General features: G+C 46.9%; 1 protein-coding gene across 4 annotated transcripts in view; it reads left to right on the top strand.

Annotated features, from left to right (window-relative positions):
- The first annotated feature begins 62 nt into the window (after positions 1 to 62).
- The window catches only part of GART (phosphoribosylglycinamide formyltransferase, phosphoribosylglycinamide synthetase, phosphoribosylaminoimidazole synthetase), a 35,722-nt gene continuing 16,776 nt past the window's right edge, over positions 63 to 19,008 (top strand). Inside the window, exons 1-12 of one of the 4 annotated variants that reach the window (XM_060198644.1) lie at positions 63 to 234; positions 3,821 to 3,955; positions 4,780 to 4,963; positions 5,465 to 5,560; positions 6,721 to 6,895; positions 8,402 to 8,513; positions 10,102 to 10,170; positions 10,626 to 10,751; positions 14,183 to 14,270; positions 14,533 to 14,618; positions 15,071 to 15,239; positions 17,350 to 17,581. In XM_060198644.1, the coding sequence (XP_060054627.1) occupies positions 4,819 to 4,963; positions 5,465 to 5,560; positions 6,721 to 6,895; positions 8,402 to 8,513; positions 10,102 to 10,170; positions 10,626 to 10,751; positions 14,183 to 14,270; positions 14,533 to 14,618; positions 15,071 to 15,239; positions 17,350 to 17,581 (1,298 nt within the window). In that variant the 5' untranslated portion in view covers positions 63 to 234; positions 3,821 to 3,955; positions 4,780 to 4,818. Of the gene's footprint in view, positions 235 to 611; positions 734 to 3,820; positions 3,956 to 4,779; positions 4,964 to 5,464; positions 5,561 to 6,720; positions 6,896 to 8,401; positions 8,514 to 10,101; positions 10,171 to 10,625; positions 10,752 to 14,182; positions 14,271 to 14,532; positions 14,619 to 15,070; positions 15,240 to 17,349; positions 17,582 to 19,008 lie in introns of those variants that run through there. The other 3 variants (XM_060198643.1, XM_007519713.3, XM_060198645.1) reach the window with 3 other exon arrangements.

Genomic DNA, 19,008 nt, shown 5'->3' with positions numbered 1-19,008 from the left:
GGCTCTCGAAGCTGCTCTGTCTGCTCGGGTACCCCTCCGCGGCCCCTTCTAGGAGGCTGGGGAGGCTCACATTAGTCACGAAGGGCCCCAGATTCAATGCGAGGGGGGAAGGGAACAAGAGAGGGCGACACGTTTAGCACCGGGACTCGTGCCATTTCCTCGGGTGACGCCAAATCGAGTTGGTCAAGGAGATGCATCCGGGCTAAGCAGCCTCCGGCGCACGCCCTCACCGTGGTGCGCAACTTTTGAGCCCCGTCTCCCCAGGGCATCGCCCGAACCGGCCTCATTTTTGTGCCGTAACACTGGGCTGGAGACCCAGAGCCACCCGCCTCCCCCGGCCCGTGCTTTGTGATCGCGCAAAGAAACGGGGTGTCGCGAGACTTGGGAGCGGCCAGGCACTCCCTCTCCCCCGGGGCCCCGGAGGCTCTGAGGGAAGACACAGAGACGGGAAGTGAAACCCGGCAGGATAGAGTTGCACTGTAAACAAGCCCGGGGTTTGGCGGCTGAGCTCCGAAGCGGGAGCCAGGCCGCGCCCCGACGGCTAGCGAGCCCCGCGGAGCGGGACAGGAAGGGGGACGCCCTGCTGGCGGGAACTTCCGTTTCTTACGACCAATGAGGGCGCGAGGGCCGGGGCCGGCGGCCATTCGTCGCGCCGTCCGCCGCGGGCCTGCCGGGGAGCTGGAGGAGAGGTGGGCCGGGGCTGCTCGCGGGCCTGTGTGGATGCGTAAGCCCGGTGGGGGTCTCCGTGAAGGACACGTGCGCCGCAGAGGGGGCCCGGGACGGCTGGTGGCGGGGGCAAGCGGACGGCGGCGTCTCCGCCCGGCGTTCGGGCGCCGCGGCACGGGGCGGCCCACGTGCTTTGCCCACCTGCCTGGGGTCGCCCGGGCTCGCTGTTGTCTCGATCCCCCGCACCCACCTCGTTGGCGGGCCACAGACGGCCGGTTCTCGAGCCCGCACGCCCACCGCCACTCGCTTCCCGTCGCCGGCCACCTGTGCACTTCCTTAACTTGGCTCCCACGTTGCGTCCCGCCGCCCCCCACCCCTCCACGGTCGGGAAGCGCCGCGGGGGAGCGCGACTCCCGCCCAGAAGGCAGCCGGCGGGACAGCTGGGACCCCAGAAGGCTCGTTGCGCCCCCGACGGGGTCCCAGCTCGGAAAGGGCCGGGAGGGTCTCAGCCCGAAGTCGGGCGCAGCGCCTGGGGCTGAAGCCTGCCCCCCCCACCCCCCAGTGCAGATCGGAGCTCGGAGGCGGGGGGGGGGGGCGGGCGCGCAGGACCCCCCAGCAGTCTGTCTGGATTGCAGTGCGTTGTCGGTTGGCCGTGTCGGGAGAGGCGGAGACGGCACCGCTCAGCCCCGGCCCTCTCTGCCTCGCGTGTTCTTAGAGCAGCTCTTTACCGCTGGGCCAAGCCGGAACCCAGACTCCACCTTCCCTGGGGGGCGGGGGGGGGGCGCTTTCGCCTTGACTCTGGTCTCCCTGGTCAAAAAAGTGTTGTGAGCAGCAGCACTGGGCACGAAGTGAAGTGCACCTGGACGGCCTGTCCCTTACACATCTCTCGCCAGTGATGTCACCCTCGCATCGCCGACGACGTTCCGTTTTTCAGTTTTGTTTTTTTTTTTAATTTATTTTATTTATTTATTCATTCCCTTTTGTTGCCCTTGTTGTTTTGTTGTTGTAGTTATTATTGTTGTTGTCGTTGTTGGATAGGACAGAGAGAAATGGAGAGAGGAGGGGAAGACAGAGAGGGGGAGAGAAAGACAGACACCTGCAGACCTGCTTCACCGCCTGGGAAGCGACTCCCCTGCAGGTGGGGAGCCGGGGTTCGAACCGGGATCCTTATGCCTGACCTTGTGCTTTGTACCACGTGCGCTTAACCCGCTGCGCTACAGCCCGACTCCCCCTTTTTCAGTTTTCTTGTATTTATTCCCTCTTGTTGCCCGTGTTATTTTATTGTAGTTGTTGGATAGGACAGAGAGAACTGGAGAGAGGAGGGGAAGACAGAGAGGGGGAGAGAAAGACAGACACCTGCAGACCTGCTTCACCGCCTGTGAAGCGACTCCCCTGCAGGTGGGGAGCCGGGGGCTCGAACCGGGATCGTTTCGCCGGTCCCTGCGCTTTGCGCCACCTTAACCTGAGCTTAACCTGCTGCGCTACCGCCCGACTCCGTTTTTTTAAACCAGAGCACTGCTCAGGTCTGGCTTATGGTTGTGCTAGGGATTGTACCTGAGACTTTGGAGCCTCGGGCATGAGAGTCTCTTTCCACAACCATTATGCTATCAATCCCCCCCCCCCCCCCCCCCGCTCTTTGCGATCCTTAAAATGGAATGTTTTCCTGAAAATCAGTGAGTCGGTGTGGAAATTTTTTCATTCCCCTTGGCTTTTTTTTCCCCCCTATTAAAATTTGTCTCCAGAGTATTTAGTTAAAGGTAGTAAAGCATTACACGCGTACATTTACTACTGCCGAGTCACGCAAAACGTTTAATGTCACTCTAGCTAATCCTTTCATCATCTCATCATGCAAAGGGCGTGAAGGGATTGCGTTACAGGGAAATAAAAGCCTAGCCTAGAGGTAGGTAGTTGTCGCACCCACCCTAGTCAGAACTGAACCCTGGGAAGTGAAATGGTCAGATTTAATAAATGCATTCTCTGTCAAGTTTCTCTTATAAGTCAGTGGTTAAAAATTTGGCCGTTGCTAGATCCTTCCACCTGTTTGTATAACTCACTAAATAAGAATGGGATGATCTAATTCATTAAGTGGGAGAACAAAAAAAAAAGGGAAGTCATATTTTTATAGAACAAAAATGATAAGAAATTTCATTTTGTGGTGTCTGTAAATGAACAGCTATGTTTAGTCTTTTTTTTTTAATATTTATTTATTCCCTTTTGTTGCCCTTGTTGTTTTATTGTTGTAATTATTATTGATGTCGCCATTGTTGGATAGGACAGAGAGAAATGGAGAGAGGAGGGGAAGACAGAGCTGGGGAGAGAAAGACAGACACCTGCAGACCTGCTTCACCGCCTGGGAAGCGCCTCCCCTGCAGGTGGGGAGATATGTTTCTTCTTTAGAAGCTTCTGGTAAGCTTCCTACCAGTAGAGCACAAGTGGGGAGACTGACCTAAAGCCCCTTGCTTAAAAGGTTTTCCCAAGATTAGATGTGTTCATTTACATATACTAGCTTTTTTTTTTTTTGCCTCCAGGGTTATCTCTGGGGCTTGGTGTTAGCAGTGCTAATCCACTGCTCCTGGAGGCCATTTTCCCCCATTTTTGTTGCCTTTGTTGTTATTAATGTTATTGTTGTTATTGATGTCATTGGCTAGGACAGAGAGAAATGGAGAGGGGAGGGGAAGATGGGGAGAGAAAGATAGACCCCTACAGACCTGCCTCACCGCTTGTCAAGCAACCCTCCCCCCAGGTGGGTAGCCTGGGGCTCGAACCGGGATCCTTATGCCCGTCTTTGCCCTATATGTGCTTAACCCGCTGCGCTACCACCCGACCCCCATACTAGCAGTTTTTAAAGGTTATTTACTTATTGCATAGAGACAGGTTGGGGAGGTAGAGAAAAAATGCTTGTCACATTTTTTTTTTTATTTAATCTATACTTATTGGGTAGAAATAATCAGAAATTGAGAGGGAAAGGGTTGATGGAGGTGGGGGGTAGATTGCATCATGGTTATGCAAACAGACTCATGCCTAAGGCTCCAAAGTCCCAGAATCAAGCCCTCTCAGCACAAGCCAGAGCTGAGCAGTGCTCTGGTAAGAGAAAAGAAAGGAGGAGGGTGGGGAGACAGCAAAACTGCTTCACGCTCACAGAGCTTCCCTGCAGGTGTGGACTGCGGACCTGATGACGGGCGTAGCTTTGCTCTAGCATCTGCAGTGCCAGAGATTGGACTCGAACTTGGGACCACATTGATGAGCCCTGCCCTAAGCTCTGAACCACCTCCCAGCCATAGAAGAATAAGTGTATGAGCTTTTTAATCAAATTAAAAGATTTCAGGGTGGGGTCAGGTGGTGGTACACCCAATAGAACACACATATTACAATGTGCAAGGGACCTAGGTTCAAGCCCCCAGTCCCTACCTGCAGACAGGAAGTTTCATGACCGGTGAAGCAGTGCTGCAGGTGTCCTTCTATTTCTCCCCCTCTCCTCTCAATATTGTTGTCTGTCCAATAAATAAATCAATTTCACACCCATCCCTGGTAAGTGTAAGTCATCCTATCTACCATCAAAGTTCCGTACACACCCTCTAAGGCTACCAGAGTTCTAAGTCTGAAAGATAGTTTGCTTGCCATTTTCTAAGTTCATCTAGTAGTTACCCAAGATATCTCCCTATGAATATAGCACTGTGTTATGAATCTGATTTTTTTTTTTTTTTTTTGCCTCCAGGGTTATTGCTGGGGCCTGGTGCCTGCACTATGAATCCACTGCTCCTGGAGGCCATTTTTTCCCATTTTGTTGCCCATGTTGTCATTATTGTTATTGATATTGTTGTTGGATAGGACCGAGAGAAATCAAGGAGGGGGTAAGACAGACAGACAGCTGCTTCATTGCTTGTGAAGTGACCCCCTGCAGATGGGGAGCCGGGGGCTAGAACCGGGATCCTTGCACTGGTACTTAACCTGCTGTGCTACCACCCGACCCCCATGAATCTGATTTTTACAAACGAGTCATTGACTTAAAATAGCATGTTCATGGCTACGAATGGTCACTTAAATTGTATTTGGAATTTCTAAAGTACAATATGTGTGTTCTGAAGTATCACCTGTTTTTTTTCCTATTCACAGCTTGCTTTTTGCTTTTGAATTGCCACTTTACAAACGACCATGGCAGCCCGAGTACTTGTGGTTGGCAGTGGAGGAAGGGAACACACACTGGCCTGGAAACTTGCACAGTCTGATCATGTCAAACAAGTGTTGGTTGCCCCAGGAAACGCAGGAACTGCCTGTTCTGGAAAGATCGCAAATACTGGTAATCATGTTTTAAAGAGGATTACTCATGAACGCTTGTAATAAAGCTAAATATTTACATTGTAACATTTCTCTTAAATACATAAACATATTAGTAGTAATGGTGAGGACGGGAGGGCTAACAGGGTCAGCGCTTCACTGTGGCATAGACAGTGCCTGGGATCACACCCGCAGCCTCACTCTTGTGTTCTGTCACTGTTCACCGCTCAGATCATTAAATTCTTTTCTTTGTTGTTATTTTTGGATTTTTTTTTCCCCCTAATTTTTGTGGAACCGGTGAGTTTCACCATTAGAAATCCAGAACTCAGTCTAGCAGGCTAAGCAGCCAAGTCCAGTTCTTGCTATTACTTCTTTTGCTATTACTGGATTTCAATGACATTTCCATTAAGCTTCTCAAAGAGCTAGAGTTTCTCACTACATCTGTCCTTGTAGGGTCTCGGTTTTTAGCAGTTAATATAAACAGCATTTTGTGGGTGATGTGGATATGTGTTTCTGTTCACAGCCATCTCAGTCAGTGATCACGCTGCCCTGGCTCAGTTCTGCAAAGATGAGAAAATTGATTGCGTGATTGTTGGACCAGAGGCACCTCTGGCTGCTGGTAAAGCCCATTTCAGTTTATTACTATTGTGTATGCACTGCTGGTAGAATCCTGAGAGACCCAAGTTCGAGTCCCCACCTGTAGGGGGAAAATTTTGCAAGTGGTGAAGCAGGGCTGAAGGTGTTTCTCTCTGTCCCTCTCTCTCTCTCTCACCCTATTCTCTCAATTTCTGGTTGTCTCTATTCAATAAATAAATAATTTTTTTAAAAAATAAAGTTTCTAAAAAAGAGACAGATCCTGGGGCCAGGTGGTGGTGGCACCTGGTTAAGTGCTCACATTACAGTGTGCAAGGTCCTGGTTTCAAGCCCCTGGTCCCCACCTGCAGGGGAAAAGCTTCAAGAGTGGTGAAGCAGGGCTGCAGGTGTCTCTCTGTCTCTTTCCCTCTATCTCCCCCTCTCCTCAACTTTTCTGTCTCTATCAAATAAATAATAATTTAAAAAAGAGAGAGAGATCCTCTATTCTAATCTCTTCTGGGGCGGGGGGGGGGAGCTGTTATGGGTGGGGTAGATAACCTAAATCGAAAAGACATACCTGGGGGGCATAGTGCAAAGACCTTCTCAAGGATCCCGGTTCAAGCCCCTGGCTCTCCACCTGCAGGGGTATCACTTGTCAAGTAGTGAAGCAGATCTGCAGGTGTCTTTCTCTCCCCCTTCTCTGTCTTCCCCATCTCTCTCAATTTCTGTCTGTTCTCGCCAACAACAAATGGGAAAAATGCTGCCAGGAGTAATGGATTCATAGTGTAGCCACAGAGCTCCTGGCAAAAAAAAAGGACCAAAGTCCCAGATTCAAACCCAGATACCAGCATAAGCCAGAGCTGAGCAGTGCTCTGGCTTTAGAGAGAGAAAAAAAGCTATTACTCTTGAAAATTATTAAAAAAAAAAAAAAAAAAAAAATTATCGCCAAGCACCAGTAATGTCTGAGAGATCCAGTTTTCATGCTTTTATTCTGTTCAATCATTCCTGTACTTTGGGTACAACAAATGATGTTTACTGGATTTGGATAACATTTTTAATATATATTCTACAGTTATCATTAAAAGCACCCTCTGCCATTGCCAGCCATCTGCTTTTTCTCAGTTCAGGTTTATTTAGTCCAGTTCTTCAGAAGAGAAAGCTCTCACAGCTACTGATTCACCTAAGACAGCTTGTTTCCATCAATAGGCATCGTTGGGAATCTGACATCTGCAGGAGTGCACTGCTTTGGCCCCACAGCAGAAGCGGCTCAGTTAGAGTCCAGCAAAAGGTTTGCCAAAGAGTTTATGGCCCGGCACGGAATCCCGACCGCACGCTGGAGAGCTTTCACCAAGGCTGACGAAGCCTGCGGCTTCATTATGAGGTAGGTGGAATGTAATGGTTGTTGGGAAAACAGATGAGCCAGATTTACGGCATAAATTCCTAGTAAGATCATTAAAAGGAAGCCTCCCATTCTGTAGGTCACTTTTTTTTTTTTCCAAAATCAAAATAGACTGCTATTCAGGGTGGGGAGAAAGCAAATGGTTATACAGGAAGACTAATTATGCAGACATAGCCATACTGTCTGTTCTCGTTTTATTTTTTTTAATTTTTGTCATTATTGTTGTTATTCTTCTTCTAGCGTTTGCCCTTCTTCCCTAGCCAGTCAACAGGTCAGGTTGAAAGCTGTCAGGAGCTGCTTGTTGCTGGCTTTGAAAGTGACTGGGATCCATGTGGATTCAGTCGGCTAGGAAGGATCGTCAGTTTCCCCAATGAATGGGTACTCACTGGATGCACCACGGGAAGGTCGATCCAATGCATCCCAAAGAAGAAGAATTGTTGTTATTGATGTCATCGTTGTTAGGACAGAGAGAAATGGAGAGAGATGGAGAAGACAGAGAGGGGGAGAGAAAGACAGACACCTGCAGACCTGCTTCACTGCCTGTGAAGAGATTCCCCTGCAGGTGGGGAGCCGGGGTCTCGAACCGGGATACTTACGCTGGTCCTTGCGCTTTGCGCCACCTGCACTTAACCTGCTGCGCTACCACACGACTCCCTGATGGCATCAGTTTTATCCTAATTGCCAGCTGCCTTCACGAGTAACTATCTTGTTATTTTGGGGAACTCGTTTTAGATACTATCAACAGCAATTTATCTTTCCCCCAGAGCACTGCTCAGATCTGGATTATGATGGTGCAAGGGATTGAACCTGGGACTTTGGGGCCTCAAGCATGAGTGTCTTTGCAGAGCCATTATGTTATCGCCCCAGCCCTGTCAACAATTTCATAAGTTAATTCCGGAAGTGGTCTGTGCTTATATTAACATCAGTCTATATCTGCTATATGTTATATTAACATCAGTTAATATAATCTGTTATATTAACATCAGTCTATATCTGCTATGTGTTATATTAACATCAGTTAATATAATCTGTTACATTAGCATCATGCTATATCTGCTACATGCAGTTACTTTATTCTTAGCGACCTTTCCCCTCTAATCTCACAGTAGGTGGAAGGACAACAATTGGAGCTGGGCCGTGTACAAGCTCCTCACTCAGTGCAGGCCCCCAGGCCGCACCTCTAGAAGGGAAGCTTCACAAGTGGTGAAGCAGTGCTGCCGGTGTCTCTGTAATATTTTCTATTATAAATGCAAAACAACACAATGCTGCTATAAACAATTTGGGTACATCTTTTAAGAAGAGAAGTGTTGTATGTATCTTATGATCACAGCTATACAGAAACACTCAGAGAGAAGGTCCTGGCACAGTGATAAAATAAGCAATCTTTTGGGTTTTGTTTTTACTATAGCAGATCACTGTAAAATGCCAAAGCATCTTTTTCCACTTAAAAGGGTTTGTCGGGTGTTGACAACTACTCTGTCCTCACAGTGCAGACTTCCCTGCTCTGGTTGTGAAGGCCAGTGGTCTTGCAGCTGGGAAAGGCGTGATTGTTGCCAAGAGCAAGGACGAGGCCTGCAAAGCTGTGGAGGAGATCATGCAGGTGGGTCTTTTCTCTGAAAATGTTCCCAGTGACCTAGTCACACTGAGCAAGAACAAGACCGTGAAATGTCGACGATAAGGAAAGCACGTGTCTAGCAAACACAGGTTGTTTTTCATAATGTGTATTACACACCCCGTTTTTGTCATTTTTCACGCGTCACTACTCTGGACTTATAAAAGAATTGTTACAGATCTACACTGATAGCCAAGCTGTGTTTTGTTGTTGTGTGGCCTGTCATTTCTCTGGGCAAACTTTTTCATAGAAAGAAACTTCACAGCACCCAGTGTGGCCTCAGTGCAGCGGGTGCTGGGGTCAAGCCTGTGCTAGACAATTGCACAGCCTGTGTACCCGTTCCATCCAAGTATATTCTAGTGCCCATCATCTCCTTCCGAAAGGTAGGAAGTCCACAGACCATAGAACCGATTCTTGGCCCTTCTTGAGAACACAAGTATTTGTCCTTTCTTCTCAAGTCTAAAAGAAGTAAAGCGATGAAGTATACTCTGGTTCCATTTGTTTTTATCCAGCGTGAATGTTGTGTACCCCACACGTGCACATCTTGTAGAAATCTGCTTCCACAGATACATTTAGAGTGACAACTATTAGTGAACACGCTACCAGAATTAAGGGCCTGGGTGGTAGTGCGCCAGGTAAGTAAGAATTAAGGGAACCGGGGGTCGGGCGGTGGTGGAGTGGGTTAAGCGCATGTGGCGCAAAGCGCAGGGACCGGCGTAAGGATCCCGGTTCGAGCCCCCGGCTCCCCACCTGCAGGGGAGTCGCTTCACAGGCGGTGAAGCAGGTCTGCAGGTGTCTGTCTTTCTCAACCCCCCTCTCTGTCTTCCTCTCCTCTCTCCATTTCTCTCTGTCCTATCCAACAACGAACATCAACAATGGCAGTAACAATAACCACAACGAGGCTACAACAACAAGGGTAACAAAAAAGGGGGAAAAATGGCCTCCAGGAGCAGTGGATTCATGGTGCAGGCACCGAGCCCAGCCATAACCCTGGAGGGGAAAAAAAAAAAAAAGAATTAAGGGAACCAAGTGGTTACACACCCCATTGGGCTCCCACATCACCATGCTCAAAGACCCGGGTTTGAGCCCCTGCTCCCCACCATAGGGAGGATGTTTCACAAGAGGGGAAGCAAATACTGCAGGTCTCTCCCTGACTGCACCTCCTCTCTCAGTTTCTCTCTGTCCTATGAAATGAAATAGCAGAAAAGGAGGGAAGTGGCCAGTAGGGTTGGTGGATTCATAGTGCTGGCACCTAGCCCCAGCAGTAACCCTGGTGGCAATAAAAGAGAAAAGAAGAGAAGTATTAAAATACCTTTTTTCCTGGTACCTGTTTTGAAACTGGAGAGCCAGATCCCCGAGAGGGGTAGTGATGAATTCACCTGTAGCAGTGTTAGCCCTACGTGTCGCTTCTTTAAAGCGGGAAACAGTGGGTCAAGCATCGGACGCTCAAGCCTGAGGTCCCCACTAAGTCCTTATCTGTCAATAGCCACTTAACTATGATAACAACTTACAGGTGTCTCTCTCTCTCTCTCTTTTTTTTTTTTTTGTGTGTGTGTATTTTCCAAACAAACATAAGGATAAAGCCTTTGGAGCAGCTGGAGAAACAGTTGTCATTGAAGAACTTCTTGTCGGAGAAGAGGTGTCTGTGCGTATACACAACAAACAATATGTCTGAACCTCCAAGACTTTTTTTTTTTTTAACTCTGCTTAATCCCATGTAAAATCATGAACCCAGCAGTGACTAATGAATATATATATGCATTCAGTGTTTGGACTACAATACATACTGACCTTCAAAAGGTAATCATCCTGATGGATCAGGAAGAGACTTGGACCTCTCGAACACATTACTTAGAACAGAGGGTTGAATTACACTTTGAGAATAGCTCAGCTTTTCTCCTACCTGAGCTCAAAACATCAAGGTTCCTTTGGGGAATGAGCATATAAAACCTGCTTCTTCGTGTGGGTGGTTTAAGGGGTTTACAGTTCAAGGCTTTTTTAGAAAGCTTGTTGTCTGAGTACTTGGCTATGTATAGTCCTTAATAAATCTTTATTACATTTGCTATTTGATGTAAGTGGACTGTTTTGTTTGCTCTACAGTGCCTGTGCTTCACTGATGGAAGGACGGTGGCCGCCATGCCCCCAGCCCAGGACCATAAGCGACTGCTGGAGGGAGACCAGGGCCCCAACACTGGGGGGATGGGCGCCTACTGCCCGGCGCCTCAGGTACACCTCAGGGCCAGCCGGACTCGGGCGCGAGGGTTTGGCCTCAAGTCTTTTCTGTCTTGTTTTCTTCTGCAAGGGCGCTGCTGTTCAGCGGCTTGGCTTTCTGCTCTGGTACAAAATAGCCTCTTCTCTATGAGAGCTAAATAAATAAGAACGAGGCACATCTTTCTAATTCCTCCTGTCTATATTTCTATCAAGTGAACTTTTTTTAAAAGATTGTATTTATTTATGAGAAAGATAGGAGAGAGAGAAACAGACATTGCTGTGACATGGGCTGCCAGGGATTAAACTCAGGACCTCATGCTTAAAAGTCTAGCGCTGGGAGTTGGGTTAAGCGCAGGTGGCGCAAAGCGCAAAGACCAGCATAAGGATCCCGGTTCGAGCCCCCGGCTCCCCACCTGCAGGGGGGTCACTCCACAAGTGGTGAAGCAGGTCTGCAGGCTGTCTTTCTCTCCCCCTCTTTGTCTTCCCCTCCTCTCTCCATTTCTCTCTGTCCTATCCAACAACAACCACAGCAATAGTAACTACAACAATAAAATAACAAGGGCAACAAAAGGGAATAAATATTTAAAAAAAAAAAAAAAAAAAGTCCAGTGCTAGGAATCGGGCGTAGTGCATTGAGTTAAGTGCAGGTGGCACAAAGCGCAAAGACCAGCATAAGGATCCCGAATCGAGCCCCTCTCTTCCCCACCTGCAGGGGAGTCGCTTCATAGGTGATGAAGCAGGTCTGCAGGTTTCTTTCTCTCCCCCTCTCTGTCTTCCCCTCCTCTCTCCATTTCTCTCTGTTCTAACAGACAAAATTAATAACAACAACAATAATAACCACAATAAAACAAGGGCAACAAAAGGGAATAAATATTTTTTTTTTTAAGTCCAATACTTTAGGTAAAGAACAAGGGCAACAAAACGGGGGGAAATATCCTCCAGGAGCAATGGATTCCAGTGCAGGCACTGAGATCCAGCAATAACCCTGAAGGCAAAAAGAAAAAAAAAAGTCCAGTGCTTTATCCACTGTGCCAGCTCCCAGACCCACTCTTTCATTCATCTTTGACTATGCAAAGCTCTAAGAGCACACACGCACACCTGTTGATGAATCGAGAGCCAACCCCACGATAATTTGCTCTTCTGGATCCTGTGTATCAGGTAGATGGTCTGTTTCCAAACAATCTTTGTACAGTTTTCATACTTTTTTTTTTTTTTTTTTGGGGGGGGGGGGCAGAGCCCTGCTCAGCTCTGGCCGGGATATTAGACCTGGGACTTTGGAGCCTCAGGCATGACAGTCTCTTTGCATAGCCCTGTCGCCCATGCTTTTTTCTAACATGTATTTCTTACAAGTACAAATAGAAACACATAGTACCTAGCTTGACTACAAACTCACCCATTGTTTTTACTGACAGCAGACTTGATGTTTGTGCTTAAAAATAGCCTTTCTGATAATTTTCTTGAACAAAAATAAAACAAGGTTTACATTTTATAAGCACTGGAACTATCATCTTTATTTATATTTATATGTTCATTTTCCTTTATTGGGGGATTAATTTGACAGTGAATACAATAGCTTGTACTTATATAACATTTCTCAGTCTTTCACATAACAATACAATCCCCACTAGGTTCTCTGTCATCCTTTTCCAGGACCTGTACTCCCCCCCCCCCCAGCCCCAGTCTTTTACTTTGGTGCAATACACCGACTCCAGTTCAGGATCTACTTGTGTTTTCTCTTCTGATCTTGTTTTGCAACTTCTGCCTGTGAGTGAGATCATCCCATATTCATCCTTCTGTTTCTGACTTATTTCACTCAACATGATTTCTTCAAGCTCCATCCTTGATGGACTGAAAACAGTAAAATCACTATTTTTATAATAGCTGAGTAGTATTCCATTGTGTATGTACACCACAACTTGCTCAGCCACTCATCTGTTGTTGGACACCTGGGGACCTACCATCTTAATATAAATGATCTTAAAAAGAACTTTATCTGGGGAGTCGGGCTGTAGCGCAGCGGGTTAAGTGCACGTGGTACAAAGCACAAGGACCGGCATAAGGATCCCGGTTCGAACCCCGGCTCCCCACCTGCAGGGGAGTCGCTTCACAGGCGGTGAAGCAGGTCTGCAGGTGTCTATCTTTCTCTCCTCCTCTCTTTCTGTCTTCCCCTCCTCTCTCCATTTCTCTCTGTCCTCTCCAACAACGACAACAACAATAATAACTACAACAATAAAACAACAAGGGCAACAAAAGGGAATAAATAAAATAAATTTTTTACTTTATCTGTAGACCTACTTTTAACAAAAATGTATACAGTCTCAGATTCTGAAGTTATAGTTCTGTGCAATATGCATGGAATATACAGAGATTTTGTTTTGTTTTTGCCTACAGGCTTGGTTCCTGCACTGTGAATCCTACTGCGGTAGCCTTTTCTCTCTGTCTCTCTCTCCCTCTCCCCCCCCCTCTATTTTCTTCCTATTAAGACAAACTGAAGGAGAGAGGAGACAGGAAAAGAGAAAAAGAGACACCTGCAGGCTTGATTTACTATTCGTGATGTGTCCCCATTGCAGGTGGGGAGTGGGAACTCGAACTCAGGTCCTTGTGCAGGTCTTAGTACGTAGTGCTGTCTGCACATAACTAGGTACACCACTACCTACCCCCCAGTTTTTGTTACTTTGTTGTTTGTTTTTAGTTTATGAATTTAAAGTGCTCAGCCCATCATGATTGATTTCTTTGTTACAGAGACTACTTATGCAAGATAATTTTTTTTATTTGTTTAATTTATTCCCTTTTTGTTTCCCTTGTTGTTTTATTGTTGTAGTAGTTGTTGATGCCATCGTTGTTGGATAGGACAGACAGAAATGGAAAGAGGAGGCTAAGACAGAGAGGGGGAGAGAAAGACAGACACCTGTAGACCTGCTTCACCGCCTGTGAAGCGACTCCCCTGCAGGTGGGGAGCCGGGGGCTTGAACCGGGATCCTTATGCCAGTTGTTGCACTCTGCGCCATGTGCGCTTAACCCACTGCGCTACCGCCCGACTCCCGAAAATTTTATTTTTTTATACTTATAATTTTTTTGATGGGGGGTAGAGGGAAATGAGAAAGACCTAAGACGCGATTCCTGGTTTGAGAAGCTCCCCCTGCAGGTGAGGACCAGAGGAGTTAAACATGGGTCCTTACACTTTTTTTTTTTTTAATTTCTTTATTGGGGAATCAATGTTTTACATTCAACAGTAAATACAATAGTTCCTTACACACATTAGCGTGTGCACTCTACCAGTTTGCTGCCACCCAGCCCCATACCACAGCTTTCTCAGCCACTCATCTGTTGTTGGACTTTGGGTTGCTTCCACGCTCTGCCTATTATAAATAGCGTTGCACCAACAGACCTGTGCCTGGGATGGATTTTTTTTTAAAGTGTTTCTGTATAATCCTGTCCCCCACCAGGTCTCCAAGAATCTGTTACTGAAGATTAAAAATGCCATTCTCCAGAGGACAGTGGATGGCATGAAGCAGGAAGGCATGCCCTACACAGGTAAGCGCGCTGAAATCACTGTGTTTAGTCTGACTCGGCTTCTCTGTTACTTTGCTAGGAACATACGCAGTGCCTCCTGCATGCAAAGCATGCGCTCTGCTGCTGAAACATCTCCCTGGCCACCCTCCACTATCGTAGCATGTCATGGTTATTCCAGAACTTCCAGTCCTGGAAGTTTCTAAGGAAACTTGCATAGTTGCCGTGTAATGTTTTCATCAGACATTCTCTTTTTTTTTTCTTTTTCTTTTCTTTTTTAACTAAGGCGTCCTCTATGCTGGTATAATGCTAACCAAGGATGGGCCCAAAGTTCTGGAGTTTAACTGTCGTTTCGGGGATCCAGAGTGCCAGGTGGGTAATAAATAAATCAGTGCTCTGTAGTAGACGAATGTTGTTCTGATCTCTGTTTTATCAGCCTTAGATAGTCTTGTCTCCGCACCCTGCCCCCTGCAGCCTTGTGTTCCATATTCAAGGATCAAGCAGCTGCCGGTTAAATACAGTCAGGCCCACGGTGTTTGTGAGTGAGCTCAGTGGGAACGCTTTCTTGTCTCTACAAACAGTGCAGTGTAGCAACAACTTACATAGTGGTTACCCAGCACTCGGTATCATGAGTGCTGGGTAACTGCTATAGCATACATCATACTATATCATATAATCATGTAATGGATTTCAGTGTCTGCCCTTTTTGGGGGGGTGGAGTTGCTGGAGCCAGTCTCCAAAAATACCGGGGGGGGATCATAACTACTTGAAGGATAAAGTGTGTAAGGAGAACTAGTTTGTAAGTCGCCACATTGTTGTTCCAGGTGATCCTCCCACTTCTTAAAAGTGACCTTTATGAAGTGATCCAGGCGACCTTAGATGGCCGGCTCCATGAGGTCGAGCCTGTTTGGCTTGAAAACTGCACTGCCCTAACCATTGTCATGGCGAGTAAAGGGTATCCGGGAGACTACGCCAAGGGTCTGGAGATAACAGGTGCGTGGCAAGGAATGGTGGCATGCAGAGTGACAAAGACCACGCCCACAGTGGGCTGCCTGTGCTCACGTCCTGTTGGCTCTAAGAGTGAAGCCGCAGGGAGTCTCCCAGGGGTCTTTCACCTAACTGTGACGGGCATGTACAGTCAAATAGCCCAAGCAGTGTCTCAGTCTACCATCTCTTCCCCTTCCTGTGTATTAGGGAGCCTGGGCAGATTCCAGAGGCGGAACCAGTACAGCCTTTACTGTCACCCTCTGAAAGCTAGGGAGATCTTGGATGGAGGTGTGTAAGAGTCAGGAAGATGAGTGTGGACTGGTTGGTGAGGCAGACTTTAGTGGCCGAGGATTTGTAGTGCCAGCACCAAGCCCCGGCAGTAACACGAGTGGCAGTAAATCAAAATTGACTGTTTTGTTGATTGGTGGAAGGTAAGATGTGCTGACACACGTGGGGATGGAGCCACACCCAAGACAAAGCGCACACTCAGTTGACCCTTGGGACTGCCAGGACACTTGCACGCCTATTTTCTTTCAGTAAGGGTGTGAATGTATTTCTCACAGTTAGTGAGAGCTGTCAGACTATCTCTCCACCATCTCTGAAGTTCTGTTTGTTTTTTTCTTTTCATGAGGTGCTTTTTATGGGGCTAAACCTGGACCCTCAAGCATGGAGGGCATGTTCTGTACTAATAAATCGCCTCCCTCATCCTTGTTTTTTGTTTGTTTTTGTTTTTGTTTTTTTGCCTCCAGGCTTTGTGCCTGTACTACGAATCCACTGCTCCTGGAGGCCATTTCTCCCATTTTGTTGCCATTGTTGTTACTGCATAGGACAGAAATCAAGAGAGGAGGGGGAGAGAAAGATAGATACCTGTAGACCTGCTTCACCATTTGTGAAGTGACCCCCCTGCAGGTGGGGAGGCAGGCGCTCGAATCGGAATCATTACTCTAGTCCTTGTGCTTGGCACCATGTGCGCTTAATCCACTGGGCTACCATCCTCGCCCCCTCCTTTTTTCTTTTTCTTTCTTTTTTTTTTTAACCAGAGCACTGCATAGCTCTGGCTTCTAGTGGTGCTGGGGATGGAACCTCAGGCACGAGGGTGTCTTTCCACAGCCTGCCTGCCCATCCTCATTTTCTTAGTCACATTTTCTCTCTCTTAACTTCCTTTGCTATGAAACTACAGTACCTAGGTTGAGAGAAATAGCCTAATGGTTATGAGAAAAAGACTTATTCATGAGACTCCAAAGTCCAAGATTCAGTTCCCACACACATTCCACGATAAGCCGGAACTGAACTGTTTAATACATACATGTGTATAAAATGCAGAATTTGTTACTTCTCACTGTTTCCATAAGACTTCCAGAAATCAGTAAGGGTGGATATGAGAGAGAGAGAGAGAGTGTGTGTGTGTGTGTGTGTGTGTGTGTGTGTGTAGAGAGAGAGAGAGAGAAATGGATTTAGTATTGATCTACAAAATGATAGTGGATATAATTCTACACCATTCCCACCACCAGAGTTCTGTATCCCTATCCCTCCATTGGAAACTGCAGTGGTTCTTCCAAGGTCACAGATATGGGTTGACTATTTCTATAGCTGTCTATATTTTTGCCCATTTTTTCCTGTAGTTCTGCCTTTTCTTCCTTTCTAAGTCTCACCTATTACTACTTCTGGCTGTCTTTCCTTTTTTCCTCTTCTCTCTCTGGATCCTGATGGAATTGCCTTTCAGAGCCCTCTGGTCATCTTCCCCTGACATTTCTGCCCTATTGGGAATATGGACCAAAATTCTTTCTGGAGTACAATCAGTGAAGCAGGTCTGCAAGGTGTCTGTCTTTCTCTCCCCCTCTGTCTTCCCCTCTTCTCTCAATTTCTCTCTGTCCTATCCAACAACAACTATAGTGAAAAAAAAAAAAGCAACAATGATAAACAAGAGCAACAAAAAAGGGAAGGAAAAAAATAAAGCCTCCAGAAGCAGTGGATTCCTAGTGCAGGCACCAAGCTCCAGCAATAACCCTGGAGGCAGAAAAAAAGAGAAAAAAAAGATTAAAAAAAATTAGAAGAAATCACCTGACAAAATGCAATACTGTTTTTACATACGGTATGTTAACTGTGTCTCTTACAGGGCTTCAGGAGGCTCAGGCGTTGGGACTGGAGGTGTTCCAAGCAGGCACTGCCCTAAAAGATGGCAAAGTGGTGACTAGTGGGGGTCGAGTGCTCACTGTCACAGCCACCCGGGAAGATCTGACCTCAGCCCTTGACGCGGCCAAGAAAGGACTGGCTGCAGTAAGGTTCGAGGGAGCCGTGTATAGGAAGGACATCGGCCACCGTGCCATAGCGTTCCTCCAGCAGCCCAGGTAAACCGCTCAGACCTGTCGCAGCTGACAGAAACTGGTGGAGAAGGGCCGCGTAACCCTGCGCTTCGTCATTCTCCACACTTGCCCCTGTCTTGGATCTGATTTGTAACTGTACTTAGTTTGGGTCAAAGCTAGTTATAGAAACAGCTCGCAGGGTAGGTGCATGCCTTGCCGTGGGCATGGTCCAGGTTTCAGCCTGGCACCACACCGCAGGTGCTGTGGTATCTGTAATGACTGACTGTCTAGTGAAAAGTAGCCTAGGAGGCCTAGGTTTAAAAAAAGGAAAAAAAAAAAACTAATGACATGAGACTGGCAGAAACTTCATAGCACCTAATGACTATGTCTTTGAAAAGTCTAGTGGTTAGAGGTATATATAGTTATTCCCCAGTAAAGATGGAGAGGGGTTTTTATTTTTTGAATTAATATCTTAGTTTCTGATTTTTTTAATTCTTACCAAAAAATTCAAGGTAAAAACTATACTGGTCACTGACTTTATAATTTTAACTTGGTGATGCTGTAAATTCTGGCAGTATCATTCTGTCACAGCACGTACTTATCTACTACTGATGTTTGTTTCTTTTCATCTCTTACACATTGATTTCAATTCTTCCTATGAAAAATCAATAAACTTTATTGCAAACGTGGGTTCTGTGATTTCTTAAATGTACACGCCTGTTTACTGAGTTCATCCATGAGTAATTTGTTTTAGGACTGAGAAATTTATAGTGACTTAAGCTACCCAGATTGTTCTCAAGAAGCAAATATTTAATTTTTTCCCCTTTTGTTGGCCTTGTTTTTTTATTGTTGTAGTTATTGATGTTGTTGATGTCGTCGTTGTTAGATAGGACAGAGAGAAATGGGGAAGACAAAGAGGGTGAAAGCCACCTGCAGACCTGCTTCACCACCTGTGAGCGACTCAACCTGCAGGTGGGGAGCCGGGGGCTCAAACCGGGATCCTTACGCCCGTTCTTGCGCTTTGTGCCACGTGCGCTTAACCCACTGTGCTACCTACCACCCGACTCCCGCAAATATTTAAATTTTAAGCATTAGAAAATGTTCTGAGATAACATTAAAAATACTTTTTTTCTTTTAAAATGACTAGATTTCATTGAGATTACCTGTTTAAAAGAGATGCAACTCAGAATAGATCTGAAGCCTTTGGGGCTTTTCAGATAGAGACACTTGAGGAGAGGAGAGGGAGGATCCGCACCAGCAAAGCTTCCTCCTGCTGAGGTGTGCCCTGCACTTGAAGTGTGCATGGCCAGGCAGACGTACTGATCTGAGTCTTTGAAGATAAAGAGAATGAGTACCAGGAGGCCGGGTGTTGGCGCACCTGGTTGAGCACACACATTGCAGTGCGCACGGACTCCAGTGCAAGCCCCCAGTCCCCACATGCAGGGGAAGAGCTTCACAAGGTGAAGCAGTGC

This window comes from Erinaceus europaeus, chromosome 9 (assembly GCF_950295315.1).
Source record: "Erinaceus europaeus chromosome 9, mEriEur2.1, whole genome shotgun sequence".
NCBI lineage: Eukaryota > Metazoa > Chordata > Mammalia > Eulipotyphla > Erinaceidae > Erinaceus > Erinaceus europaeus.
This window is presented reverse-complemented; position numbering and strand designations above follow the sequence as displayed.